The 27,214-nt window shown below is 45.1% G+C and overlaps 6 protein-coding genes across 11 annotated transcripts in view; 3 read left to right on the forward strand and 3 right to left on the reverse strand.

Moving 5' to 3' along the window:
* LOC116424941 (protein bric-a-brac 1) overlaps positions 1-6,694 on the reverse strand; it is a 224,825-nt gene extending 218,131 nt beyond the window's left edge. Inside the window, exon 1 of the mRNA XM_076368931.1 lies at positions 6,546-6,694. The gene's annotated coding sequence lies outside the window, so the exon portion shown is untranslated. The remainder of the gene's footprint in view (positions 1-6,545) is intronic.
* Positions 108-10,480, forward strand: LOC116430431 (uncharacterized). 4 transcript variants are annotated; one of them, XM_031984575.2, is made up of 10 exons: positions 108-377; positions 2,361-2,525; positions 3,473-3,854; positions 4,635-5,060; positions 5,485-5,675; positions 7,937-8,066; positions 8,911-9,051; positions 9,113-9,297; positions 9,391-9,614; positions 9,688-10,480. In XM_031984575.2, exons 2-10 carry the CDS (start codon positions 2,367-2,369, stop codon positions 9,809-9,811), a joined length of 1,962 nt encoding a protein of 653 aa, XP_031840435.2. In that variant the 5' UTR covers positions 108-377; positions 2,361-2,366; the 3' UTR covers positions 9,812-10,480. The 4 variants fall into 4 exon arrangements, with proteins under 4 accessions (XP_031840435.2, XP_076225058.1, XP_076225057.1 ...); XM_076368943.1 differs by having other exon boundaries at positions 3,485-3,854; XM_076368942.1 differs by having other exon boundaries at positions 108-304.
* wus (TM2 and DnaJ domain-containing protein wurst) lies at positions 6,697-17,340 on the reverse strand. Of its 2 annotated transcripts, none has more exons than XM_031984587.2 (6): positions 17,197-17,340; positions 12,281-13,051; positions 12,028-12,175; positions 11,377-11,741; positions 11,186-11,293; positions 6,697-11,108 (listed from the first exon to the last, which is right to left on the reverse strand). In XM_031984587.2, the coding sequence occupies exons 2-6, from the start codon at positions 12,587-12,589 to the stop codon at positions 10,896-10,898; spliced, it is 1,143 nt and encodes a 380-aa protein (XP_031840447.1). In that variant the 5' UTR covers positions 12,590-13,051; positions 17,197-17,340; the 3' UTR covers positions 6,697-10,895. The 2 variants fall into 2 exon arrangements, with proteins under 2 accessions (XP_031840447.1, XP_031840449.1); XM_031984589.2 differs by lacking the exon at positions 17,197-17,340 and adding an exon at positions 15,525-15,671.
* On the forward strand, positions 15,625-19,583 carry LOC116430432 (uncharacterized). 2 transcript variants are annotated; one of them, XM_031984579.2, is made up of 6 exons: positions 15,625-15,876; positions 17,217-17,518; positions 17,597-18,139; positions 18,239-18,610; positions 18,671-19,013; positions 19,446-19,583. In XM_031984579.2, exons 1-6 carry the CDS (start codon positions 15,625-15,627, stop codon positions 19,464-19,466), a joined length of 1,833 nt encoding a protein of 610 aa, XP_031840439.1. In that variant the 3' UTR covers positions 19,467-19,583. The 2 variants fall into 2 exon arrangements, with proteins under 2 accessions (XP_031840439.1, XP_031840436.1); XM_031984576.2 differs by having other exon boundaries at positions 18,239-19,013.
* Positions 19,584-19,587: 4 nt separating this feature from the next.
* Positions 19,588-22,330, forward strand: LOC116430434 (putative serine protease K12H4.7). Its single transcript, XM_031984582.2, has 10 exons — positions 19,588-19,785; positions 19,869-20,050; positions 20,147-20,330; positions 20,894-20,942; positions 21,019-21,154; positions 21,230-21,296; positions 21,434-21,641; positions 21,714-21,846; positions 21,931-22,100; positions 22,180-22,330. Exons 1-10 carry the CDS (start codon positions 19,588-19,590, stop codon positions 22,287-22,289), a joined length of 1,437 nt encoding a protein of 478 aa, XP_031840442.2. The 3' UTR covers positions 22,290-22,330.
* A 1-nt stretch (position 22,331) lies between these two features.
* Positions 22,332-27,214, reverse strand: LOC116430438 (clavesin-2). Its single transcript, XM_031984592.2, has 7 exons — positions 26,966-27,214; positions 24,413-24,674; positions 24,125-24,284; positions 23,990-24,051; positions 23,568-23,761; positions 22,949-23,162; positions 22,332-22,831 (listed from the first exon to the last, which is right to left on the reverse strand). Exons 2-7 carry the CDS (start codon positions 24,585-24,587, stop codon positions 22,626-22,628), a joined length of 1,011 nt encoding a protein of 336 aa, XP_031840452.1. The 5' UTR covers positions 24,588-24,674; positions 26,966-27,214; the 3' UTR covers positions 22,332-22,625.

Consider the following 27,214-nt stretch of genomic DNA (forward strand, 5'->3'; position numbering starts at 1 on the left):
CCTGGCTGAAATTCGCGACTGCGCCGAGAGTAGAGCGTGCTGTACGCGGCCCTCGTGATGCTTTCCGAGCGAGGGTGCGAATTAAACTTCGGCCCAGTATCCAATCAACCCTTAGTCGAGCCCATCACGCCGAACAATCGCTCGATGGAATTAGCAATGTTTTGGATATCACTGTTTCACTTATTTTCTATACGCAGCTGGAACATACCGAATCACGATCAGCTTCTAGACAGTGAATATTTCTCAAAAAATGTGTGACCGTACCCTGAACAAAGTTTGAAGGAATAGTGTCGTTACGAGATCGGTACGCTCGAGTTTCCAATCGTTAACTATCTGCGAAAGCTTGTGTTATCGGTGTCCCGATGGAATGAAAACAGGTATACGCGTCAATTTTGTCGGTATAATTATTTAACAGGAGAACATCAGCTCGGTAAAGGGAATCGAAGGGTCACGAAACTTATACGACGACGATATTAGGCGAGAAACTTACGAATCGTAGCTATCCGACGTCGACCTTGTTTAAAATTAAACCGAACCCGGTCAGTACGCGTACGAAAGAACTGCTCGACGTGGAAACGAGAACCGATCCACTCTAGGCGAAAGCCGAACGCCGAGAACCGTGTAAAAAGGTTCGAAAGAATCTGTTCCCGAGGTTATTATCGCCTTTGAAATGTGTCAATGACACGGCGTCACACGTGATTATCAACGAGACACGATTAACATTCCTGATGAAGTCGCGTGCGTGCTACTCGCCCCGATAACCTTCACTGGTTCGTCGGGTTCTCTTATGAATTTTCATTAATCGCACGTTGTATTTGGAAAGTACGATTCGTAACACGCCTCTTAATAATACCCTTACGAACGTTACACGGCTGTGCGACGCGATAATTGCAAACGGCTCGTTGTTCTCGGAATTTATAGTGGAGTCGCGCGAACCACGACTAACCGATGATCTTCCCCTCCTTTAAATCCGTTTCTTACCGGATCGCGTAACGAATCATTTTTTCGTCTCACTTGCGAACAGTAAATCATTCATTCGCCAGTACGTTATGCCGAGGAGGAATTTGCAAATATTATCTTTGAATTCAACTCTCGTTCGATCAATATTTAAAGAGAAGCCGATCAAACGCGTGTTTACGTTCGAACATACCTTCCAAACAGCTCGTATTTCGGCTATGAAATTTTCTTAAAAACAGCGATCCGCGATAACTGTGCTGCTAGTCGGAAAAACTCGAGAATCTCGATCGTTCTCTACGATGAACTCGTTACGCTGTAACTAAAACAATTTAGGATATCCTCGAGTCGTAATGTCTTCTCGTTTCTAGACGTTCATCCGCGACGTATTTGGAATTCGCAGAAAACTTCAATACCGCGGTACATATGAATTATTAACATACGACCCAGATACTCGTGGCAAATGTTTCTCTAGTTTGCGACCTTTTGTATTTCCCACGCACGCCGCGCGTACGCGTTTATTTATCGCATATTTATTTTCCTTGGCTTAGGAAACGTTTAGCTTCCCGCCAATCGTTGAACATTGGAAATGCGCAAACAGCGACAGGTTTCTTGAAACGTCCGAAACTTCGCCTTGCCATTGAAACGCTCGCGACCGGTTCAACAGTCCGATACGGGTCGAATTTCCAAGAGATATTCATCACCGCTCAACTGCCGTCGAAGGCGTTCTCCCAATTTCTCGTACGCGGGACGTCGCTAACGGCGAATTAATCGTTTCCGTTGCAAACGAAGGATCGGGCCGCGCGGGGCGTCGTTTAGATATCGCCTAATTGACGCGTAAAATATGAAAAGGCATCGTTCCAACAGACTTCCACGCGGCAATCGTGTTTACGATCCTGCGAACTCGGAACCAGCAACGAGTTTGAAAGATCGATAAACGGCAGGAGCGGAGCGTGGCATAATCGATGGATTCTCGTGCATCAGAGAATTCAAAATATTGGCTTAACGCCAAAGACGAGGACGACAAGCCTCTCGGGCAAATGTAACGTCGCCAAAATAAGCACGCGGGCCCAGCGCGGAACGACGAGTCTACGCGTCGGTTACGGGAAGCTAGGTTCGCACGAGCATCAACGGGCATGAGTCTCGAATCACGAATACCTACCGGCGCTGGAACAGCGAATCCCGTTGGCGGAAACCTACTAAATGAATCGTGCCAGCGAAATAGTTCGGCTCGGGATACTGTAATTCCTATCTAAAGATATAAAGTTGCGCGCTCACCTTTCCGCGGAAGCGTCCGCCCGCGGGACGCGAGCGGGCGCCGAGCGAGAAACGATCTCGAGATCGCGGCAACGCGCAGCGATAATCGTGACATTGAATTTGCTCGATCGCGCTGCTCGTGTTCGCAGTGCTCGATGGAATCTGGATCGGCAATGGTGAGGAGTCGGGGGAGCAAATTGACAAGCAACAACGAACCGTCCATCGTCCCGGGAAGAACCGCTTTGTCCAGTGGAGTCGGGTACGGTGTCGTGGACGGTCCGCTCGGCTCATCCGCGCATCGAAACGGTTGGCAAGTAAGCGACAACGTTCCTCGTTCCTCGCGCTTTGTCCTTGGTTCGCGCGTCCCAGCTTTCGACCAATCGGCGTTTGCATATCGAACAAGATTCTGCCGCGTCATCGGTGCCCGATCGATTTACGCGTCGTTTATAAACCGTTTTACGCGGCAGGCGGATCCGCGATTTTTTCGAACGCGTCCGTTTGTCCGCGCGAAGACGTCACTCGTAAAGTCGAACTCGGAAACAGAGGGGGGGGGGGGGGGGGGGAGACTCTAAAACAGGAAGAAGCGAAAATACCTAAGGAATATCTGCGTCACGCCGCGGCGCGGTTAATTGAGGATAGAAGAAAAAACGTAATGTCGTCTGGTGTTAGCTATGTAGCCGGCGGCCGAGTAGCCGGCGGCAGCGTTTGCGCGCCGAGAAACAAACGCGGCGAGTACCGCGAGCGAGCGACGCGAGGACTTAACCGACATATAAATAGCGTTTAGTTGAAACGGATGCGGTAGAACTCGCGTGCACGTCTTGCGAGGCGATCCGGAAGACACGACTCGCTTTCCAAGGAACTCCTCCTACTCCGGGACGCCGATACGAGTTGCCCCGCGATTCGCGACACCGACGCGCCAGTGATTTCCGAGAGTTTCCGCGGGAACGGTCGCGTATCGACGCGCTTTCGCCCAGCTTTCTACGAAATCTCGTTCGCCGGTTGAACTCTGTTCCTCATAAGCGATTCGACTCGCTTCTTCCTCGCGGTCTGATCGATTGATATTCAAAACGCGATAACGTTTGAGTGACTTTCGTCGTTTCGTTCGCCGGAAAGATGGTTTCTGTTTACGATGACCGTTTACGATGAGCACGATTTCATTTAACGGATCGCCGTGAATTCGATCGGACACGTTAATCGGGACGATAGATAGAGGTGAAGAGGAACACGGTCTAGAATAGAAAGGTTCGTTTAATACGCGCAGTTGTTCGGGCAGAAATCCCGGGGGATTCTCGAGGACGGCTGGCAGGTAAACGGTCTCCAGGCGACGCGAGCAAAGTGCAACTCTTCGGTAAAGGGCAGTACCTGCACCGTGAACAACTACAGCATCGTCGCCTCTAGGGGAGAGCTCGCTCGAAATAACTGCGCGGCGAGAGAGACGCCGGCGCCGTGTATCGCGAGCAGGAAGAACAGCAGCACGGTCCTCGGCGCGTCCGTGTGCACTCGTCCCGTGCGTCGCGATACCTTTCTCGCGCAAGAATTTCCTAGGAAACAGCTCCCCGAAGACACCGGCGAATCGGAGAACCTTGGGAAACTTCAACGACCCATCCGCAAGTCGTTCTCCGTCCCCGTCAATCTCACGGAAGGTATATACCTGTACGTCACATACAGCGGCGAACATACACTTACGAACATGTGAATAATTACGCTTTCATTATCTGTAAAACGGTATTAGCATTATTTACAACATGACATTTCTCTTATGTTTGAGACATTTGCCGCTTCTCTGTTTCATCTTACTCGACTAACTTTGACATCATAGGTTGTAGAAGATGGTTAAATTCTGTGACATTTTTTAAGCTGATTGAATGTTATTTTACATTTTTCAAATATACATGTATATCATAAAGAAATCTATGCTCTTCCTGAATATTATTAATGCGATGAATGGTGGTCACCGGTGACCAACCAAATCGAAGTATCACAGATTATCAAGATCACTCAATTAAACGACGATTATTTGAAAACATTTCTATATCATAAATAATGCTAGTGCGGTGACGTTGAGCTAGATGAACGTGCAATAATAATAATGCAATCCAATTGAATAATTCAATATTGTATTTCTTCCATTTTCTGTATTTTGCTCTATGAAACTGTGCGGCATTCAACGTGTTAACAATATTATTAACAATAGAAATCCACCCACAGATGTTCGTAAGTATATGCCGACCACTGTACATTTTAAACCGGTCCTCTTGTTTAATACTGTTGTAGCGTGCGCATGTTTTCGCGATATTCTCCGAAGTCGGCAAGATTTTGTAAGCTAGATAAACATAGCTCTATAATACCGATACTCGAACGAAGTACTTATCTACTTATTTATTATGTACAGTCGATGTTACCGCGCGTAAAACGATTTACAGGTTTCTCGGCGCGGGAGAAAACCGGACGAGTGACTGAGAACGGTTTACTGAAAAGGTCTTCTGCACTCTTGGCGAATTTCACGCAGTCCGTAAGCAGAATCGCGGACAGAGGGAAGAACGATTCGTCGAAGCAAGGAAAAGCTGGCTCGTACCTTTATCGCTCGGAAGCGGCCGGTGCTCCGAGCAAATACTCGACGTTCAAGGGATACTTTTCGATTTTAAGCAACGTCACCGGTGACCACCGACCGCAACCTCTCCGACGATCGCCGAGCTGTCAAACGTTGCCGATCGAGAGAAAGAAGAGCGGCGCTCGCGTGAAGAAATCGGTATCGTTCAGTTCGGACACGAGTTTCCAAGAAAGACGGGGAACCTTCGGAAAGGCTGCCGTCCACGAAGTCAAAGTCTACCACAAGGGCGTCCTGCAAGGTACTTACACGAGTTTCATTCGATCGAATCACGAAAGAATCGTTAAGCGTCGCGTCGATCGCGATGCTCGCGCTCGGTATCGATCCCCGAAGAACATGGTATCTCAATTTCACAGCTGTTCCCGAGCGATGCTAGGATTAGCGCGGCGTTCCTCGCGTCACTGTTTTCTTTGGAAATCCTTCAAGAGAACGAGCTAAATGCACATAGCGTACCTCCGACGCTTGTACGAGAAGAATAGAAATCGAAAACCGATAGCGTAGTGTAAATCCTTCGGAATTCTGGCGCACGAAGTCTCGTGTCGATCGTTGCACGAGTAAATTCAACGGGAGATCCGTTCGACGAGATTCGATAAAAGATATACACCTAAGTAGACGTAAATCGTTGTAAATGGTTCTGTCTAGCCAAGACGGTGATTGTTCGATAGATCGGAGTGTGCTCGGGAACACGATTCTCACAAAAGTGCCGCCGTCGTGGGAAACATCCTCCGAGGGCCGATCGGCCTTCCTGAGGGCTGCGAGGGATGCCGACGACACGGCGCTCAATCAAATCGCGGCGCAGGTGCAAAGGTTTGGATTCGGAGACATGGACGTTAATATGGTTGACAGCAGCGGCAGGGTCAGTACCGTTTGAATTATACTTTACAGATACCCTCGCTATTCGACGAGCGATCACGATGATACAGTTACGTGGTAAAGTTAGTTTCGAAAACCGGCGAACGGAGAGCCCTCGCGCTTGCTTCCGTGACAGCTCGATCATGTCCGCCGCAGCGGAATGTGTAAATTTACACGGCGAGAAGCGCATCGATATCGTACGTTGCTTGTTCCGTCTGCAGCCGAGGTCAGTGGTTATCAAATTGCTAACGAAACTGCTAACGAAAGACGTTACGGCGGATCGCGTTTGTTTCTCAAATATCTTTACGATTCCGCGGCTTATCAAGACATTACTTGGCGAGAACGTTGTCGGTGGATCTTACTCGGTCGAATGACATTTCAGCTTGACTTTCTACCGGTCGACCGAGGAATCATGCCTATTCATTTCCACGCAACCGCTGCGCGACGAATTCAAAGACGGAAAGATTGGGAGTCCCTGGTTGAAACGTACGGGGTCACGGTCATTGATTCGGTCGAATAGGGAATTAGATGGGTTCTGTCTAATGTTAGGCCGTCTGGTTATCCTTCGATGTATAATCAGCACCGGCGGTTCATTCGGCTGAAATTTCGGTATTTATTTAAAGGAACTATCGCTGCGATAGAGTGTCGCGTAAATGTCACGTGTGAGATCGATTGTTCCGCCCCCCCTTTTCTTGCACTTCGAAATTTCAACTCGATCAACCGTCAGTGCTATTTGGATGTATAGTGGACCCCTGTGTAACGCGTTTTCTATAACACGGCGATAAAATCTCGACTAGTACTCGTACGAACGAGTACTTAACGTTTTCACATAATTTTTTACTTTTCGTGTAGAAAAGCAAATGTATATACTCACCTGCAATTTATATGTGAACAGTGAAGCTGACAGTTCAAAAGTAGTAACGGTTTATAAAAGAATAATAAGACATCTATACGCTTAAAGATAACAAGAGGAAAACATATTTTTACTCAGCGTTTAATTAGAATGAACATATGCACTTCACAGATTCAATGATATAAAAGGAAACATAAACATGCACTTCACTATTTAATATTTATTCACTACAGGGAGTATCAAGAAGTAAGTCCGAACGAAGAGAGTCCATCATCACCGACATCATCACCGATGTCGATGATAATGAAAGTCACAAAATTTGATATTTTGAAAATCAATCTTGTAAATTTTGAGCGACAACGGTCACAATGTAGAGACATATTTGAAGTTGCAAATAATCCGCCCGACAATACATCCCCCATATAACGCGGAGCGTATCCCCCGCGTTGTAGGGGGTCCACTGTACTAGCCACAGTCGCCTTCACGCGATGACACGATACACGTATGACGCATGCGACGCTGGTATCGCGTAACTACCAAGACACGATACGCGTACGAGATATACGTTCGGGAATGAAACATATCTCTTTCGCTTTCCTGTTGATTATTCAGCTTTCAGTTGAAAATATCTTTTCTCCTTGGGCGAACAATGCAATGCGATCGAATGTTTTGTTTGTCACTTATGAATAGGAAAAGTGTCGCAAGACACTTACATAAGTGCTTGTTTACGACAGTAGGCGTATCGTCGATTGAAAGCGATTTTCACGAATCGCTCGGCTGCAATATCGATCGGTATCGGCACCCTCGCGGACCTAGACGTTCGCGTGTCAACAAGCACGGCAAAATTTGTTGTCGCGGGAACAGACGGCAGTTTCATTTCCTTGGTCAGCGCTCATATTTCATTTCGTAGAAGCTGCTCGAAATGCAGACGGGTCGTTTCCGTTAGCCCGAAAGAAATCGAACGATCTTTTCGACGAAAGCAATTACTGGTCTGACGCGCGCACGTTATAGCAAAACGGATAAAGTAATAGCGTTTGAACGATCGCGTGAACGTCAGTAGCCACTTGAATAAATTGACCCGTAACGCGTGGCGTATTGTGCAACTTTCTAAAGCAAAGAACGCAACGCAGTCGCCTCCGTAAAACGCCGCTGGAACGAGTCTTTCCACGGTTCGTATCGATGCCCGGCATCCGTGCGACGCGTCCGAATTAAGCTTCCGTGGTTTGATCCGTGTCCCTAGAAAATGGTAGGGAAGAACGTCGTGCGCGAACGGAGGCGAGCGAGATGCAACGGATCGACGGCCGCGGTAAACGCGTCCCTTCCGAAATTAAAAGGCGATTCACGTAACGGACGTGCTTTTCGAGCGAACTTTCCACTGAGTCATCATTCAGGATGTTTATTTGCACATTCAGACCGCCGTCAGTTACATGGCTGGAAACGGAACCGCGGCGATGTTGGAGCTAGCGCTGTCGTTCGAGGGGGTGGATGCGAACATTCCCGACAACGAAGGCAACACGCCGCTACATTTCGCCGCGCAAGCGGGTAAGCTGTTACGTTACGTTTCCGGGGAGAATGAGAGTAAAAGGGAATAGAGAAACACTGTTTCACACTGGTAGACAGCGTTGCTATTCGAGTCGCTCGGAAGCCAATGCAGTTAAATCGAATCTCTGATACTTTCTGATTTTAGTCAATTTTGATGGAATAAGTAATATTCTTCGTAGTTATTCAAGGATTCGGTTCTTCGTTTTTCTAGGTCAGAAAGCCCTTCTTTTTATAGCTTTCGAATATGTTGTGTAATAATTTCAGAAGCCAAAACATACATTTTCTCAATCTCTGTTTTCCGGACTTCACCGCATTGGCTTCCGAGCGACTCATTTATCGGCTCGCACGTGGCTGTTAATCGCGCGCGGCACGCTCGCTAGACGGAAAGAAAGGTACCGGTTGATTGTTCGCAGTTGTAGAGCAAACTGTCCGCTGTTCGAGTTACGCGATTCAAGGACAATCACCGGTTTACCCGTCCCTGCATTCGTATCGTGAGTAGAATCGAAAGAATGCGGCCACGCGGTTAGCATAAATTTCACAAGCATAACGCTCCTCGCGTTTTCGGGGAATAATATCGAGTGCTCGATATAAGCGCAACGTTAAATTTCACACACGCCGCGATGCCGTAAGGATCCGACCGCGTCACTCCTGCCAGAAATAACCGGCGTACTTGAGTACTCGAAAGACGCGTGGTCCGCGGTGACGTGCGCCGACGGACGTTTCAAGCCAAAACACACGCGCGAACGTTACGTTACCTGAAATAAGCGGGCACTCGAAGTTTCGAAGGTCGCCGGAGCTGGGTTGAACTTCGGTCTGAACGGTCGTCCACTTTTCTTCGATCTAGGGCAAGCGGAGTGTCTCAACATCCTCCTCCAAAGATGTCCGGACATCGAGATGGACGCTAGAAACTCTTCCGGCTTCACGCCGCTGATGAAGGCCGCCCTCCAAGGACGAACGAAATGCGCGAAAATTCTGTTGTTCGCCGGTGAGTGAATTTCGATTGTTCGAACGGGGCACGACATTTCCCTATCTGCTCTCGCGTTTAGGTGCTAATCCGACATTGAGGGATCACGGGAGAGGATTGAGGGCGGAACAGTGGGCCAGATTTTGCGGAAGGTACGTCTGCGCCGAAGTGATCGAAAGGTTCGCCAGGCACCGGCTTTTGGAGAGATCGACGTCGTGTCGTTGGGGCAGCGAACCGGAACTCGCTGCAAAGGTGCTGCAAGGAAAGGTAACCGGCTACGTAATTTAGTCAGATTAGAATGCCCTGATTGCGTAGGCGATATACGTTCATGACGTGGAATGACAAAGCGTATTGACACAGGTGATACCAATTCCCGCGGCGCCTCTCTCGCCGCCGTCCTCGGGATTAAAGTCAAAGATAAGGAAAGTGTTCCGCACTACGTCCGGGCCGGATCGAAATTTCTCGTTAGTTTCGCAATTGACTAGCGCCGCTCTATGCGCGAGCAGTCCCGTCTTGCCGAAAGCCGGCGAAGTCCCGCCCGTGGTGAAAAGTCTTCTTCGACCTCTCAGCGTCCCGCAGCTCAGGTATTGTGCGCTTTTATCGGGCACTTCGCGTGTCACGAACTAGAAATGATCGTTCGCGTCTGATACTTTCCAGGGTAACGCTGGTGTCGCCGCAGGAATTTCTCGAACAATCCAAGGAGAAGCACGGCTCGAGTTTTACGGAAAAGATCGAGAACGCGATTGTGAAACCGTCGCGGTCGAAGAAGAAGAGCAAGTAAATCGCACAGAGTATCTTAAGCAGAAGCGTCGGAGAAATTGTAATTTTTTAAGCATCGTCCCCGTGAACGGTTCGATATCGGAGCTGTTCCCGCGGCGCGGTTCTCTGTTCTTCTCTAGTGTAAAACTGCGAGCGATCTTATCGTTAGACGTTGAAATTAGTGTCATTTCTACGTGTTCGGCGTCCCCTTTTACTTGTTAACGGTGCGTTTTGTACGTCTGCGAACATCAGAGATTAAAAACCGTCTATTTTCCTCGGGCACGGTTTATTTGAGCGTCGTTGTACGATGTAAACGTTGTTTCAGATTGTTTTCGATGAAAATTCTGTGGTTAAAGGTGTAAGCGCTCGGAGCGGTCGAACTTATTTTTGGTTTACGATCTCGGTGGTCCGCACCAACGGACAGGAAGCCGTGGAACGTGTTGAAACTCGGGAACACCGAACAGTCGACTAAGGTCGCGGTGACTCATCGAATAACGGGAGGGAAATAGACGAAATACATAGTTTCAATACGCCGCTCCGATAAATGCCCGTTCGATTTCTATAGCTGAATGAACTCACCCCGAACCAGATTTATCTCGCGACATTCGAGCGTATGCGACAGCGACGCGGTGTTTTATACCTACGCGGTGATCGTCCTAACAACTTTTAAATAAATATCTTTCTATTAAAATTATTCTATTCAGTCGTACACTATCTTGACAAACGTTCGTCTATATTAATAATTACAATTACTTTATCTCGCAACCGCGAATGACGGCGATCCACCCGGCAAATGTCGGTCGCCAGTTGGTCGTTGTGGATTACAGCATATTACATATATCCTGCTCCTATATTTATACAAATGAATTTCCACGAATCGATCGTACGCACGTGCACGTCTAATGGAAGAACCGCGAAAACCGGATATAACGAGGTAGAATGAGATCGATGAACAAGAACGCTTCGACTCTGAGCCTCGTGTATCTACGTATTCCGACGATTCGGATAAAAATATATCTATAAACAAATAAACGCGAGAAACGGTTCCCCGGTTATTGCCGATTCATCGAACACTGGCATCATCGTCATCGGCACGTCGGCTCTCTCTATGTGACGTCGCTCTTCTTGTTACGACGTTGCCTCCGATTCTTCGCCTTCGAAAGAATTTCGTACGCCTTCTGAATCTCCATAAATTTCTCCTGGGCCTGTCGCCTCTCTTCTTCCGTGCCCTTTATCTTGTCCGGATGATTATCCCTCGAAAGAGCTCTCCAACGAGCCGTGACTTCCGACTGCGTGGCCGTTGGCGAGACACCCAATACCTGCAACACAGAATCGGCCGTGTCGACGGTGAAATTCCACGGGACGGGATTCGGGGCGGGGAAGATTGAAAATATACCTCATAAGCGTTTATTTCATCCGGGGGATCGGTGAGATCGAGCAGCTGCTCCCACGTTGCCCAGAAACCTTGATGCTTGGTTTGGTTCCAAGTTGCTTCGAGACTAGTCTAACCAAATGAAACCTTTGTGAGATTTGTGAGATTTTTAACGGTTCGACGTTCTGTGCGATATCTCCGGCTAAGAAACTTACTTTGAGATCGAGCCATATGTCGGAGGCCAAGAAAACTTGAACGTACTCGTACAATGGCATCTCCTCGCCCTCGCTGTCGGTCACCATGACGTTGAAATACAAATTGCAACTGTGCAAGGTCAGATACAAAGCAGCGGCCAAGCTCAGATAAAACATTCTGCGCAGGAAGCTTTTCTTCTTTCTTGGCTTCAGCCTCCATTGCTTGCTGAACGTGTCGAAGCTGAGCGAGGCGGCTACGGCCATCAGGAACACCCACCAGCTAGTATCCCTGATATAGGGTAAGGTCGGGTAAAACACATACGCCGATCCCAGAGCCCACCATATGGATCCCTGCTCCCTACCGATATTTCCAACTAACCAGACACCTAATTACAGAGTAAGCTCAGTTTAAAAAATCATCGGGAAACATCAGCCATCGTAACGAATCGAAGTGTCGAGCTCGTTTACAAGCACGCAGGAATATCCGATAGTTTATAGAAATCTGTATTAAAACGTTTTCCGCGAATAGTCCGTGGAAAGATACGTAGCTACGACTACGCCTATCCGTTCGAGCGACCTTAGAAATTGTTATCGGTAAACCGACCAATATGTAAAGCGTAAACGATAAGCGGGAACGTTAAGTCCGCCGAGTACGAATTCATTATTTCCTACCTAATGCGATCACAAAAGGTGTCAAGACTAATAAGTGCCGAAAATTGATGCCAAAGACCTCGTCTGCCGGCATCGCACTGCGATACAGTTCGCCCCACGAAAATGCAACGCCGGTCGCAGCAGCGAATCGCACCGTCGAAAACGGCGGCTAAAATGTCGAATACGATTAACGTTCGTCTACCTTGTCCATAATGCAATCATCGATTCATCTGTTTTAGAACATGAAAACAGGCGGTGTGAGAATTTCAAGTACCTTGCCATAGTATCGAACTTTCTGCTTGAAGAAATGCACGAAACGAGGCTCCTCGTTCGCATCGTTCACGTACGTAGGGATCCTATAGATGTCTCGGAGCCAGCCGAGACCCACGAATCCGCCGAGAGTGCAGAAATACACGAACGCCTGGTCGTCCCTCTCCAGGTACACGTGGTGCGCTCCGACTAAACCACCGAAGGCCCATAACAAGTAAGTCCAAAATTTCGATTTCCGTTTCTGATCCTTCGCCGGTTTGTTGACCCCTTCGTCCACGCGTCCATTTCTCAGTTCCATCTTCGTGCTGCCCATCGTGACTCGGATTCGCGAATGGATCACGCGTTCGGCATTTTCGTAACTGAACCGTGACGATCTATACTCGATGCACTCTTCGTCGTTGAACACCGCTGACTACAACCGTGCAGCGACAACGGACAGTTACGGGCACAAAAAGCTGTCAGCACATTTGTCTTTGAGTCGAGGCACACATTCATGAATACGGACACGCGTATACACTCATCAATGACGTGTATGCAGGTGGTGTTTATCAACTGACACGATGTTCCTTGGTATCGTTCCTGCGCGTATCGACGGACGTCCGTTCGTTAACTATTTCGGTGAATCTGATTCACTTTTCCACTGCAATCTTTTTATTCCTGAAATCGTCGCCGCGTCTCGAAGGTGTACGTGCTTCGCTGTGCCGTTTTCGAGACTACCAGAGCTGGTTTCACCACGCCGGTTCTTACCGTTTGTGGTTCAACGGTGTAACGGTACCTGCACAGGAACGTACCAACAAAACCGATCGCGGATGGTACCAGGAATAACCAGGAATCCACGTTAACTCGGAACAGATCGATGGATTGGGCATATGGAATTCTAATTTGAATTTTGTGTTTTAGTGATTTATTATAAAAAATTGAAATACACCCGTGCATCTGTTATTTCCGGGCAAAAATTTGTTTACCGTTTCGATTCGTGCTGTAGAACATTTGAGTATCGTCAGGTTTTCGGGACACGAGGAGAAAATTCATCGAGAAATGTTTTCATCGAGTTTACGTATACACGTCTATATCTCTCGGAAGCGTGCACGCATATTTCGGTTCTCGCCATAAATTCAGGGTACTAAATGTCTGTCGTAAATATTAAAAAGGCCCCGAAAATAGCGTGTTGCATTTAACGGTTTATTCAACTTTCGGCTTGGCACGCTGAAACGCCCTTTTATTGTATTAACACGTTAGCTATTTGTATACGTGATACAGCGATTTCGGTGAAACCTTAACGCGAACGAACATTACGGTACCCGTTTATACTATGCGTGTGTACGTCTCGGATGTTTTTTATTTTGGCACTGCACCTGAACGATTCACGATCTATAGATCGCTTTAATCCGCTAAATTATACCCACTGCGCGGTACGCATCGATATTTAGCCGTCGAAATGTTGAAAGGACGTGTTTCATGGCCAAATCGAATAGGATAAAACGAGGATTGCAATGAAATTGCAGAAGCTAGCAGCTTTATTGATTTCACTGTCAAGTACACATTCCGTTGCAAGTACCTTTTCGTTACTCCGATGGAATCGTTCGCTTACAGTTTGTTTTGTGAAACCGATGAAGGCATTATTCGTGACACTAGATACATAACGCGGAGACATTGTGCTAATATAAACTTATACAATTCGATGGAATTGCGGACCAATGGATTCTTTAGGAGAACAATGGTTCCAAACACCAATGCCGTGTTTACATGCGTTGAAAAGGAAGGAACCATATCAATACATTGAACTGAGCGTTCCGGTATTCCGATGCGAATCCAATGGAAAATGTTTGACCCATTTAATACACGCCTAACTCAACAATTTCTAGAAATAAGGTTCCTTTTACCGTGTATGCTAAAAAGCTGATAGAAAGTGGGAATGTCACACATTGCGAAGTGACAATCGATGATGGTAGAAATTGGATCCCATATTCAGCGCGTATTAGTTCTCTGCGTGTATTTTCAACCTATATTAAATGTTTTGCAGAAAAAATTTATTTTTACAGTGTATTACGTTCACGTTCTAATACAGTGGACTATTTATACCAGAGCGTTTCATTAGATAACGATTGCAAAATCTGATGCAATGAGAATGGGATACACGCAGGTCGATGCATTCGGCTGAATCTGACCTACTGCACAGTTCAATCATTCAATTATTGAAGTTCAAGTATACAAGTTTCAGTATACAAGTTCAAGTATTCAAATTAAAAGGGGCATTAATCGGTTGGAAATGTTTTCCTGATGGAAACGAGTCTAAACGCACAATATATCGAATAATAACGGAAGCTACAGACTGATGAAAAACCTTATGAAAAATAATGTTTAAAATTGTTATGGAATATTTCGGGTTTTACCAGATATAAAAATTAATTCTCCGAGAAGCAAATTTTCCGTTACGTTATATTATGTACAATGAAATTATATACATTTTCATTAAAGATTCAATATTCATATTAAATTGTAATTTGAAATTTAAAGTCTTTATAACCAATAAAGAAAAACTCTATTCCCATCGTTCATATATCCTCGCATACATTTGTCTTTACCAAGTTGTGTAAAACATTTGCAGCAGAAATGAAGTATATAGCAAATTCGATTCCTACTAACAAACCTAAAATCTTGTATTATCGGTCACATCGAGCGCGACACCAAAATGGTACGGGGGTTTCGAGACCCCTGAGGCCCTAGACAAAAACTCCCATAAGCCGCAACGTCTGTACTATGTATCTTGAGTCTGTGCCTACTATATCACGGTCGTAAAACAGATTCCATTTTTAGCAGCGTACATGAACATGACCATGACTTTGAGATGAAAATCCCTAGACCAAAATGGTCCCTATATTCCTACTGACGTCATGCGCGGATTGAAGTAATTTTTCGATCGAGAAACGGTTAAATGGACTTTCCAAATTATACACTCGAAGTACTTCTTCGCACGCACCATAAATTGCACGGGCAATCGTGCGAACGAAAAATTATTTTCAAACCAAGCTTCTTCCCTGTCAGCCGTGTTTGTAATTAAAATTCCAATCAGACGCGACTTTTTCAGGATAAATGAAATATCTTTACAGAAGCAATTTCTGAAGAAGTATTGATCACGTAATTTCGACCAAAATGTAGGGACAATCTCGACTGAAAGCTTGTCCCGAAAACAATATGGCGGCGTGCACGTGTCGTCTGCAATTCTTCATTGGAATCGAATATCGTACGTGTGAGATTTATCGGTACACTGTCCCTGGCCAGTTCACGATATTGCTGAAGGTAACGCAAGAATTATACTCTTGGTGAAGATGGAATTATCTGGTGGTGATGGAACGTTGTGACTCGACAAAGAGAGGCCATAAAGAGTGGCGACGAATAGCGAAAAGGGAGCGTCGCAGACGTCTGCGTCGCAAAGCTGCCGCTGAACGGGACGCGGACGCGGAAAGACTGAGGGCAGCACTAGAGAAAAATGCGGACTATTTGAACTGGCTGGAGAAGTGCGAAGCGGAAGAGAAAGAAAAGGAGAGGATAGAGAAAGAGGAACACGAGCAGCGTGAGAAACTTTGGCTGGAGGAGGAAGTAAGTTGAAATGTTTTCTTCGATTCATTAACACGTACAGTGCTAGGTGTACCATATATGGTACACGGCAATTTCTGTTAGAAAATATTTTTAAGGGACGCACGGTCACGGGCGGTATGCGTTACAAAGCGAGAAAGTAAAGGAACAATATTAAAATGTATAAAAGTTACCGTAACTTGAATATAAGTTAATATTTTATGAAAAAATCAGTACAGTTCATAAGCAAAATATAATTGAAATTTCCGTGGCACGGAACGTGTTAATCCATTAGTGACTAACATGATTTACGTATATTTATTGTTCGTTACAAGATAGGTCGTTTTTATTTCGTAAAATTACGCGTGTCGGACGCAGATTCTTAACACGTTCGCTAGCAACGTCACATATTTGTGACGGCCGCAATTCTATATTTTACATAATGAAAATGAAATTAATCGTATAGATATCGTTATTAGAAATTATACACTGCGACATTATATTTAGGAATTCAATGACACGTTTCAGTTTCAGTTTTCTAATGCTTTGTTTAGAAGATTTATTTGATTGAAGAAAATATCATAGTCAGGGAGACCGTCACCGAAATAAGCGCTGGTAGCGAACGTGTAATGTATTGTACGCCAAATTTCAGCTACTGGAAACGCGAGCGTCGGTAATCTTATTGATCTATTTTTAAACGTTAATCAAAGCAAAATTTGTAACTTACGAAGAAGAATAAGGAATTCGATTTTGTAATTTTACTTTGGATTTGTTATATATATCGAAAATGTTACATTAATGTAGGACTAGTAATTAAACGATAGACTAATTACTGACAATGCGTTAACACGTTGAACACCGCATGATCTCATAGAGCAAAATACTCAAAATGGAAAAAATATATTAAATCATTTAATTGAATTGCATTGTTATTATTGCAAATTCATCTAGCTGAATGTCACCGCATTGGTTAGCATTATGTATGATATAGAAATCTTTTCAAATAATCGTCGTTTAATTGAGTGAACTATAGATAATTCGATTTGGTTGGTAGTCACCGGTGACCCCCACGGCATTCAACGTGTCAAAATAGTTGTAACAGGCACGTTTTACATATTCCGAAAATAGAAGAAAGAATCGTATGCACTTATTATGAATTTCCATCGATTTGCTTTTGTTCCGGCAATCGATGGTTTCGGCGGGTCTAAAGTAAAAAAAAGAACTTCGCATAACCATGAAAATAACGCGAATATGTGGATACCGAAACCTGCTAGCTATTACGCGTTAACTGTAAGCTCGTCGAGCTTGATACGGAAAAGCGACGTCTTCAAAATATCTACTTACATTTTGTTCGATTTCCATAGGTGAAAGCTCAGAAGGAATGGCAAATCCTACAGGAACGAAAGCAACGGGCCCGACAATTGCAGTTGGAGCAGGAAGCGAAAATCCGAGAAGAGTTTGAGGCGAAACAAGAAGTGATTCGCAAGAAACAAGAAGAAGAGAAACAGAAGAGAGAGGAGGATATCAAGAAGCGGGAGGAACTGTTAAAGGAGATCGACGATTACATCGATAATGGGATCGAAACGCCGGAAGCTATGCGCGAAGTCGTCGACAGTCAACCTGGAAAAGAACTGTGCCCCTTCTTTACAAAGACCGCCGCTTGCAGGTAAGCGAACCGTCGGATACGCTGACTTCCATTATAGTCGAAGACTCAAGATAACTTGAAAAAAATATTCATTTCCAGATACGGCGACACATGCTCAAGAAATCATAGAAGAGTATGCCTGAGCAAGGTGATATTGATACCTGGATTTTACACGCATTTCTCATTGGAAAAGAATTCCGCGGAGTACGACACGGATGTAGCCCTCGAGTTCGAGAGCTGGGAAACGCGGGAACATTTTCGTGAATTTTACAAAGACGTTGTACCGGAGTTAGAGTCCTTCGGGAGGATAAAGACTCTTAAGTACTGCTGTAACACGGAAGTCCATCTAAGGGGGAATCTGTACGTCGAATACTATACCGAAAGAGAAGCAGCCAGGGCGCTAAGAAAGCTGAAAGGTCGTTGGTATGCCGGTCGGCAGCTTAATTGTGAATTTGCCAATCTGAAATCCTGGAGGAGCGCTGTCTGCGGTATGGCAAAATGCCCGAAAGGGAGAGCGTGCAATTTTCTGCATACCTTTCGAAATCCGCACGACGAGTACGATATTAAAAGCCCGCCTAGGTGGGCAAAGACGTCGGTCTCGTCTTCTCAAGAAGCTACCAGCAGGAGAGGAACCGAACACAGGTATGTACATAAATAGTCGCGGTTTCGGGCTACAATCTGTCATCGACTTATTTTCGACGCCGGTGGGTGTCAATCGCTATTTACTTTTCGACTTTCTAGAAATAAATCGAAATGGGAGGATGGTAGTGACGCGGATGACGGCAAGAACTGGAGATGGTCCGAGTCGCCCGAGCCCGAATCGGAGCAATACTCGCAGAACACGGAGAGGTGCCATCGTCGGAACGATGAATCGACGCATCGACAAAAATCGGCACGCGATAAACGTCGGTCTCGACCTGATAGAAATAAAATCACCGATAACGATGAAACGCCGACGAAACGGCGCAGATCAAGTTCCAAAAAGCATTTCGAAGAAAGTACCAAAGACGAGGATATGTCGAATGGCCGCGAGTCGTCCAGAAGATACTGGAGGAAACACGAAAGAAAGAGAGGGGACTACGACGACGAACACGATGAATCAAGATCGCCAAGGTATTATCGCAATAGATACTCAAAGAGCGGAAATGAAAGTCACCATTCGAAAATTCATAGATGTTTGAGTAAATACATGCGACAAGAGAAGAGGGAGCGTGAGAAAGATAAGCGCAGATCGAGGATTCGTCGGAGCTCTTTCGAAAACTCGTCCAGACGGAAGGCTAAGACGAATTCTGAAACGGTGGATGTCGACAGAACAAACCAAACCAAAGATATACCACGTTTAAAGTCTAAATGGGATAGAGATCATGATTACTCCGATAGCTCAGAGTTCTCCGACTCCGATTCATCGAGTAGCGTCGAGGGAGAAAATACTGACAAGTCTGGAGCGTCGAAAGAGCCGTGTAAACGCAACTCCGGCGACGAACGGGTGACGACGGATTCAGAAAGCGAAACAAAAGTAAATGAAAATTAAAAGAACCTGTACCATGAGATTATCAAGACTCGTTATGTACGAACAGTTCTGTAATGAGATTATTTCAGTCAGGCGAATACTTTTTCATACCGAAGTGCATTTAAGAATAAAATGTTTTATATATCCACGGAATTTTATTACACGCGTCTTGCGCGTTTATCATTGATTCAACGATCGATTATTTGTGAACTCTAGATCTGTTAACAGTGTGTACAAACTAGTTGAAAGTACGACGCAGCGATTAAGTTGATGCAATGCGTTTCAACGATAAACATTATCTTTCAATCACTTATATCTGTGCTTACTATTTGATATTTTTGATAGATCGATTGCGTACACTTCATCGCGATTAAACTTCCAATTACTCGCTGTAGCTTATCAGATAAATTTTGATTTTTAATTTTCATCGATTCTTAGTGGGGGCTGCCGGGTATCTGATCCACGGGTATTAAGGCCACCGTCGATGAGATTTTAAGGAGCAGTGTTCCATGAATTAGTGTCGCGGTAAGCTGAGTCTCGAAATTGGCTAATTAATTGTTTAATTCTGTCAACGTTCGCCATGATCCTTCTAAGTATTTTGTGGACCTTGTGTCTAACGTGTGGTCTCAGTGATGCCATTGGTTTTCGAGGATTTCATTTCGAAGGTTTAGAAGAGCCAGACATTACAAACCGTATCACTGCCCAAAGTATAAACGAACGCTGGATCGAGCAGCCACTCGATCACTTCAATCCTCGAGACAATCGGACTTGGTCAATGGTATGCGAATTGCAGTAACGAGTAATAACAGACGGCTAACAACGACTTTGAGGCTGAAACGCGTTTCCGTTTTATTCCAACAGCGCTATTATGAAAATTCTGCCCTGTTTAAAAAGGGTGGTCCGATTTTCATCATGATCGGAGGAGAGTGGGAAATATCTACGGGTTATTTAGGTGCTGGTTTGATGTATGACACTGCTCTTGCCCACAACGCTATGTTGTATTACACCGAGCATCGTTACTACGGCAAAAGTCATCCAACCGCGTAAGAAACGTATTTCCGATCTCCCAGATGTATTCCACCGGGATGTTAATAATGTTTGCGTTAGCTATTTAATCTGGTAACATGAAAATATTTTAGAGATCTCACTTCAAAGAATCTGCAGTACCTGAGCGTGGATCAGGCGTTAGCGGATTTAGCATACTTTATAGAGACTAAGAAAAAGGAGGAAGGATTGGAAGATAGCGCCGTTATCGTTTTCGGAGGATCTTACGCAGGAAATATGGCAGCTTGGTCGAGACTCAAGTACCCTCATCTAATTCAAGTATTTCTTTTGTCGTTCTTCTTTTCTCTTAACCCTTCTGCTACTGCAGAATTCTGCGCCGACGCGAGATTCTAAGGTGTACCGAAACCAAAACACTGAATTGAACTAAATTAAACCAATCTGAAATGATCACGTTTATATGATATATAAATGGAAGATGTAATTGTTGAGTTAGAATTTGCTTACATCTGATCTAAGCGAGCTTTGCTGCATCTATTGCTAACCCATTGCCGCAAACGACGGCTATAGGCGTCCATTGTAGTTTATTCCTCAGTAATACATTGAACAAAAATGATGTAACAGTCTAGATAACATGTACGTTGATTTTGTGCACGGTTTTTCATGGCCAGAACAAGTCAAAACAAACAATTAAAAAGGAATTGCGTTTCCGGGCACGATTTTAAAACTAAAAGTATGCGGCAATGGGTTAATAACATTTTACGAGCGCTTAGGGGCGCTAACTGTACACCGAAACCAAATTTTTAACCCATGGGTGCCAATAGTAGCCAAGGGGTTAATATAAATCGTCGCCATAGCGAAAATATCATCGATCTTTCTTTCAGGGCGCATTGGCTAGCAGCGCTCCGGTATTCGCAAAAGCCGACTTTTACGGTAAGAGACGACATCATCCACGTTTCGTTAAACTTTCATGGTACGTTTAAAGGAAAAAGTTGGTTACGTTTTGCAGAGTATTACGAAGTTGTGGCCGAATCGCTGCGTAGACACAGTCAGCAATGCGCGGACGATATTAAAGCCGCGTTCGACGCGGTTGAAGAACTGTTAGCAGCTGAACACGGCCCGGAGAAATTGAAGTCCTACTTTAAGTAATTTCCGTTTCTTCGACTTTACATAACACGGTCATATAACGTTGTTAATATTGTTTGCATAAAAATGTTTAGCTTGTGCGACTTACCAAACGTGAATTCTACCAACGACCTTGGACTATTGATGAATACTTTGGCGGAGGTACGGCTCTCTCGAGCATAAAATTACGTCGCAGTATCATCCGTTACATCAAAAAACGAAGAAAAGAAAAATTAGAAATTTCCCGGAACCTTTCTGTTATGTAACGCTCTCAATTTAATTCCTTTCTTCTTCGCCAGACGTTCGCGGGCATCGTTCAGTACGATTCTGTGGTGAATGGACAAACAAAAATCGCTGCTTGCTGCGAAATTATGACTGCACCCTATCTAGGCAGCCCTCTTCAGAGATTAGCTCATCTGGTAGAAGGCGATGATTGTTTATCGAGCGATTACAACGAATTCGTCAGGGAATACACTAAGGAATCTTGGGAAGCGCAACCTAATATCAGTACGCTGTGAAATCAGTATCGTTTCTTATATTCTTACATTGAATATTTCGTTCTAATTGCAATATTTTCAGTGAGACAATGGCAGTACCAGACGTGCACCGAATACGGTTATTATCAGACAACTAGCTCAAAGAAATCCATTTTCGGTTCGCTGTTCCCATTGAGCTTCTTCACGGACATGTGTACCGATCTATACGGCAATCAGTACGTACCATTAAACATGATTTACAGGAAGTCACGTTTGCCATGGTTTCATCGTTTTACGGTGCCGTTTCTTTTTCGTTATAGTTTCGATAGCGATTTCTTGAACACGAGAGTAAGGCGAACGAATTTAATGTACGGAGGACTGCGGCCCGATTTACGAAACGTAATTTTCACCAACGGAGACATCGACCCGTGGCATGCCCTGTCAGTTCTTAAAGATTTGAATCGATTCTCGCCTTCTATATTGATCAATGGTAAGAGACGTTACTGGAGAAGATAGTAAAATACATTCTGGGATTCGTCGCTTAATCAACGATCCTTCGTGGCTTGTAGGTTCGTCGCATTGTAGCGATCTGAAGGAGAACAAAAGCACCGACGTGCCAGACCTTGTCCAGGCGAGAGCAAGAGTGCAAGCAATCATCGGCAGCTGGATCAAGTTCTAATCTTTCGCGTTAATTCGCCGTCGAAAGAAGGAAAGAGTGAGATGGATGTAAAAAACTGTGCATTTATTCTCTATTTACAACCGATCGAGTGCTACAATATAATTTTGGTGTAACTTATAAACATTAGCTTACTCGTAAACCTAATTTACCTCTACGATTTGCTCCAAACAGGGCTTAATTAAGAATTAACAATTTGTCGAGCGCGCTGATAAGCAATTGCGTCGACCGAGATCGTACATTCAACATTGTATAAATGCTTGAAATAGAAATCCCCCAGACAAAGTAAATACGATTAACACGGTCATGGTAGTGTTTCTTATCGATAGATTCCTTCCATCAGTCCACTTCGAGCTTTCTGAAGGAGCCAGTGATGCCGTACATGGTGGAATCGCTGGAGCTGATGTCCATGCACCCGAAGCCTTGCTTCAAAGCTGACACTGCACCTTCTCGAGCCTTTTCAGAGTACAACTCCAACCGTACTCTCATCTTGTCGTGACTCAACAGCGTCGGTCTCATGTCAAGCAGCTCTTTCCTCCAAAGAGCTGCAAGAACATTCGAGTCACGAAAATGTTCAGCGGAAGCGAGGACACGACAGATACTAATATAACAGGTTAAAACGGCAATGAAAATATAACGTGTACATTGAACATTTCAGTTACCGATCATCTCTTTCATTGGCATGGTGCCACCATATTCTTTCGGCAGCAAGCTGGTATCCATTTTCTGATTAACGGCCTCTTCGAGGCTGGTGTAAATTTTAACCCGTTTGCGGATCTTATCGGAGATCAATGTCAGACCAAAGTCAAGAGCAAATTTCACAGAGGGATGCGTATTAATGGCGTGGACCTCTTTGTGTCGCATCGGTATAGTTCGCTGAAAGAAATATCGCCGGATATAAATCAACGCTCGTTGTTTCTAAGAACTCGTAAACTCGGTCGTTTATCTCAGCTTCAAATGCGTGTTAAACGTCGCGTGAACGTTTACCCGTTCACAGGAAGTCACGTTACGTTAGAAAGTGAATTCACGGTCGTCGTCCGAATGTGGACATTCGGGAAAAGTGGAACGCACCGGCTAAAAAAACCGGTTATAATGCCCCCTCGTTTTTTTCGAGCGAGTTACGAAACGAACGCTCGCCCGTTGCATCATTGTCCTTGAATTGGAAATGTCTCGCAGCATCCGGCTATTGGGATTGGGCGCTTTCGCGGGCCAAAATCATTTCCCGTTAAAGCCGCTCGGAAATAGGGGAAAGAGGGGGAACGGGGCCGGGTTAAGTCGTACCTCGCCGTTCTTGACGATACGAACAGCCTCTTTCGGAGTGAAAAGCGTCAGGTGCGGGAAACTGACGCCGGCTCCGTCGGCGAAATGAACGAAGCCCCGCACTTGACTTTCCTCGTCCTCCATCAACGTCTCGTAAGTGATTGCATGAATTCTGCACATGTCGGCGTTCGTGTACTTGTGGGGATCGAATACACCTGCGGAAATGATATTTGAACGTTTCGACAAATGAATTTCCGCCGTAGAGAACGACGTTCGCCGCAAATATTCCCGTCCAGAGGCGAACGCTGGAGCAAGAAACGGAAACCGCGAAACGGTATGCAATATCGCATGCGCGTTTCTGGAATCGGCTCGAGCCGAAAGCTATCATTAGGCGTAGCGCGTGAACGTCGACCGGCGACCGGTGCGAGGAGATTAACGTTTACCTGGTCTAGCGATTACAACGCGTCGGCCTTTCGCGTCGCGGCCAGGTGCAGCGAACAGGTACCTGAAAGAACAGAACCAAAAACGGATCAAGCCGTGCCGCGATATCCGTGGACTACAGTTCTCCAAAATCTTACCCCAAAGACAGAAGTTCCTCCATCGTTTGTTCCGTGGCGTCCAAATGATTGAAAGCCGGATGATACACTTGCCGAAGCAGCAGGTATCTCTCGATAGCTTCTTCCGCCATTGGTACGTTGAACTTTTTGCATCTCAGAAACCTTAATACGAATTGCGCATCTAACGATAAAGAAATAGTACGCAGATCGGTTAGAAACGAGATACCTTTCTAATGCGGGACATCGATCGCGTGGTACGGCGCGAAGCGCAATCAATTCTCCCTGTAAAGATAAACGTGATTCTCTCACCAAGACGGCTGTTTTCGATTCGCGGATTCATTTTGATCCAATTACGTATCTGCTCGAGGGCTTGGTCCCGGGTATTCTTGTCCTCTCTGAGCTCATCCTTCGCCATTTGCTGTGTTTCTTGCGAAAGAGGGCATTCGTAGTTGTCTTCTTCGGTTACCCACTCTATCGCTCCCATTTTGGTCGGCTGTTGCTCGGCTCGGGGTATAAGCGACAAACGAGTTGAAATTTCGGCGATTCGAGCGGCTAGCGATTGGCTGAAATTCTATAAAAGAGTCGAATTTAAATGATCAACGACTCGATTGTCGATCGTAACTAGATGCATCCTTACGGCCGCTCTTTGGGCTTTTAAGATATTCTACGCATGCGACAGAACGAAGTCAGGAAACTGGGTGAAATTCGTTTCCTCGTCTTCTGAGTAGTCGGCCAGCTGCGGCTCTCCTTTAACCACTTCGAGCCACTGACACGGTTCCCTCGGCAACGTTCGTAGCCACACCATGGATGAAAGTGATTACCGCGATGCGAGCAGACACGCTTGACGCGCTCGCACGCTTACTTTCTTCCCTACCCGTAACGAACGATCGCGTAGTTTTGTAATTCCCATAGCTATCGCTGACTCGCCGGTGATTTTGTGACATAACGATTTCGTCGGTTCATGATATAATGTTCGACCGGGTACGAACGCCGGAGAGCATTACGTGTACCACGATACAAGCGTATGCTGTAAGCGAGTCCCCGTTTCGCAACAACTTTCTCCGATTACGCAATCGTCTGGGTTCTGCACCCATCTTTGTTCTCCAATTTTGTATGGCCAGCTAACACGGATCGATCATGTTTCTCCTTCGTCCCATTAAACAACGTACTTGGAATGCGCATTTCCCTACCCGCCGACCAATTCGAGCCAATTCAATCTCGCGAGATGAAGGAATTCTTGTGAAATCGTATAATGACGCGTGCATCTCCCAGCGGGTTGCTAACAACTAACGAAACGTGACCATTAGGTTTTCAGCCAAGAAGTATTTGAAAGAACCGGAAGAATTACACTTCGCACTTGGTTAAATCGCGTTACGATTAAATACTATGTTACGTTCATTTTTAGATAAAGTTGATACAATGAAAACCAGAGATATTGGAAAGAAAAACGTACCGCTCTTAAGCAGAAAGAATTTTATCGCGAGGCCACCTCGTCAACTTAGTCAAGGGCTCTCGAGTCCGTTGCTCTATAAGCGTTGCATACAAAGTCATACGTTTCAAGAACGAGCCGCCGTTGGTCCACAGAATAGTAGACGAGCGTGCTTGCCGTTGTAACAAGCTTTCGCTATCGTAAAACCGAATCGTTTCTATTACCTTAATCGCGATGCAGTTCATAAGAAAGTGGCGCGTTTTACGAGTAAAACGCTTCACGTGACACTTTTCTCGAATGAACGTAATTCTAATCGGGTTACCGGGCATCCGGGCAACGTGGGCAATCGGGCAATCGAGTAATCGGGAAGGTAAACGCCACAACTGTCTTCCGCATAGAAAGTGCTGCTTATGAGATTATTACTCTTCAAGTTCTTTCTTTGACATGAATCGCCGTTCACCCCGCAAACAACGTTTTCTTCGTATCGGTGGACGTAACAGCGTGATCGAGTCGTTAGAATTTTCGCCGTATCCCTTCTTCGAAATTCCACATTTGCTTTTCATTCAATTATGCAGAGGCACATAGATTTTAAGGAAAATATTGGTACAAGATTAGAAGCGACCCTGTACCGTGCAAATAAAGTCGGCCATCCGAGAAACATTACATATTTGCGAATGTCTTAAAAATGTGTTACGTTATACGCCGTTAAGAGTCAGACAAATAGTATTGTGTGAATTGCTAATGCTCATGGAGCGTTGATGTTTACCGTTGATACCCTATAGTTTTATTTTCCGGAAACTTTGAATTTCAATGCGCCGAGTAACCTCTGGAAACATATATTTTTTCGTTCCTCTTTACTGATTTTACAAGATAGACGGATTTTAAAATGGCGATCTTGTTTCACACTCTTGACCTCTAAGATTTTCGACCTTTGAAGACAAGGCCGCCGCAGACAGTTTGTATTTAATATTCTCATCGCGTCAATTCGATAAATATCATCGACGATCATGATCGGAATACATCGAACTGCAATTAAATCCTACTGCAACCTTGAAGTCGAAACCCATTTTCCTGTTTTCAGATGTTTCTCGCCGCAAACTGTCGATCTTCTTCTGATTGCAAAATACTCGAAATGAAATTCGTGGGAATTATGTTTAAGTGAAGTTGAGAAAGAATTAAGTAATGATAATTCAACTGATAGGATGTAAACTATTTTTGTAATTGTCTTCCAGATCGAAGGATGTAGCAATGATATTAATGAATAATACTTAAAAGATAATATCGCCATCAACTATGAAGCACTTTTTGCTATTTCTTTTCAATCTTGTTCGACGGTGTTATCCTTGAAAGTGAACTTTTCTTTCGAATAAAAATGATGGTGCAAAGTTCGAAACGAGTTTCTGGAAATATTATAGAGCAAAGAATTGACATACCAGGATCGCTGTCGCACAGGTGAACACTTGGAGGAGACTGTCTCCTCTTGACCGTCGATCGCTCTTTTATAATTTCCACTCGCACCTTTCTTCTAGCTCCACCTCCGGTGTTCTCGCGGTCGAGTAACTTGCTAGAATCGGGCACCCTCCGAGGGTCAATTTCTTTCGTCGTTACCAAACTCTTGTTACTATAATTCAGATGTTTTGATATGCGTAGAAACTCCTGTGCGACCTGACAGCTTGTTGTAA

This window comes from Nomia melanderi, chromosome 7, assembly GCF_051020985.1.
Source record: "Nomia melanderi isolate GNS246 chromosome 7, iyNomMela1, whole genome shotgun sequence".
Taxonomy (NCBI): Eukaryota; Metazoa; Arthropoda; class Insecta; order Hymenoptera; family Halictidae; genus Nomia; species Nomia melanderi.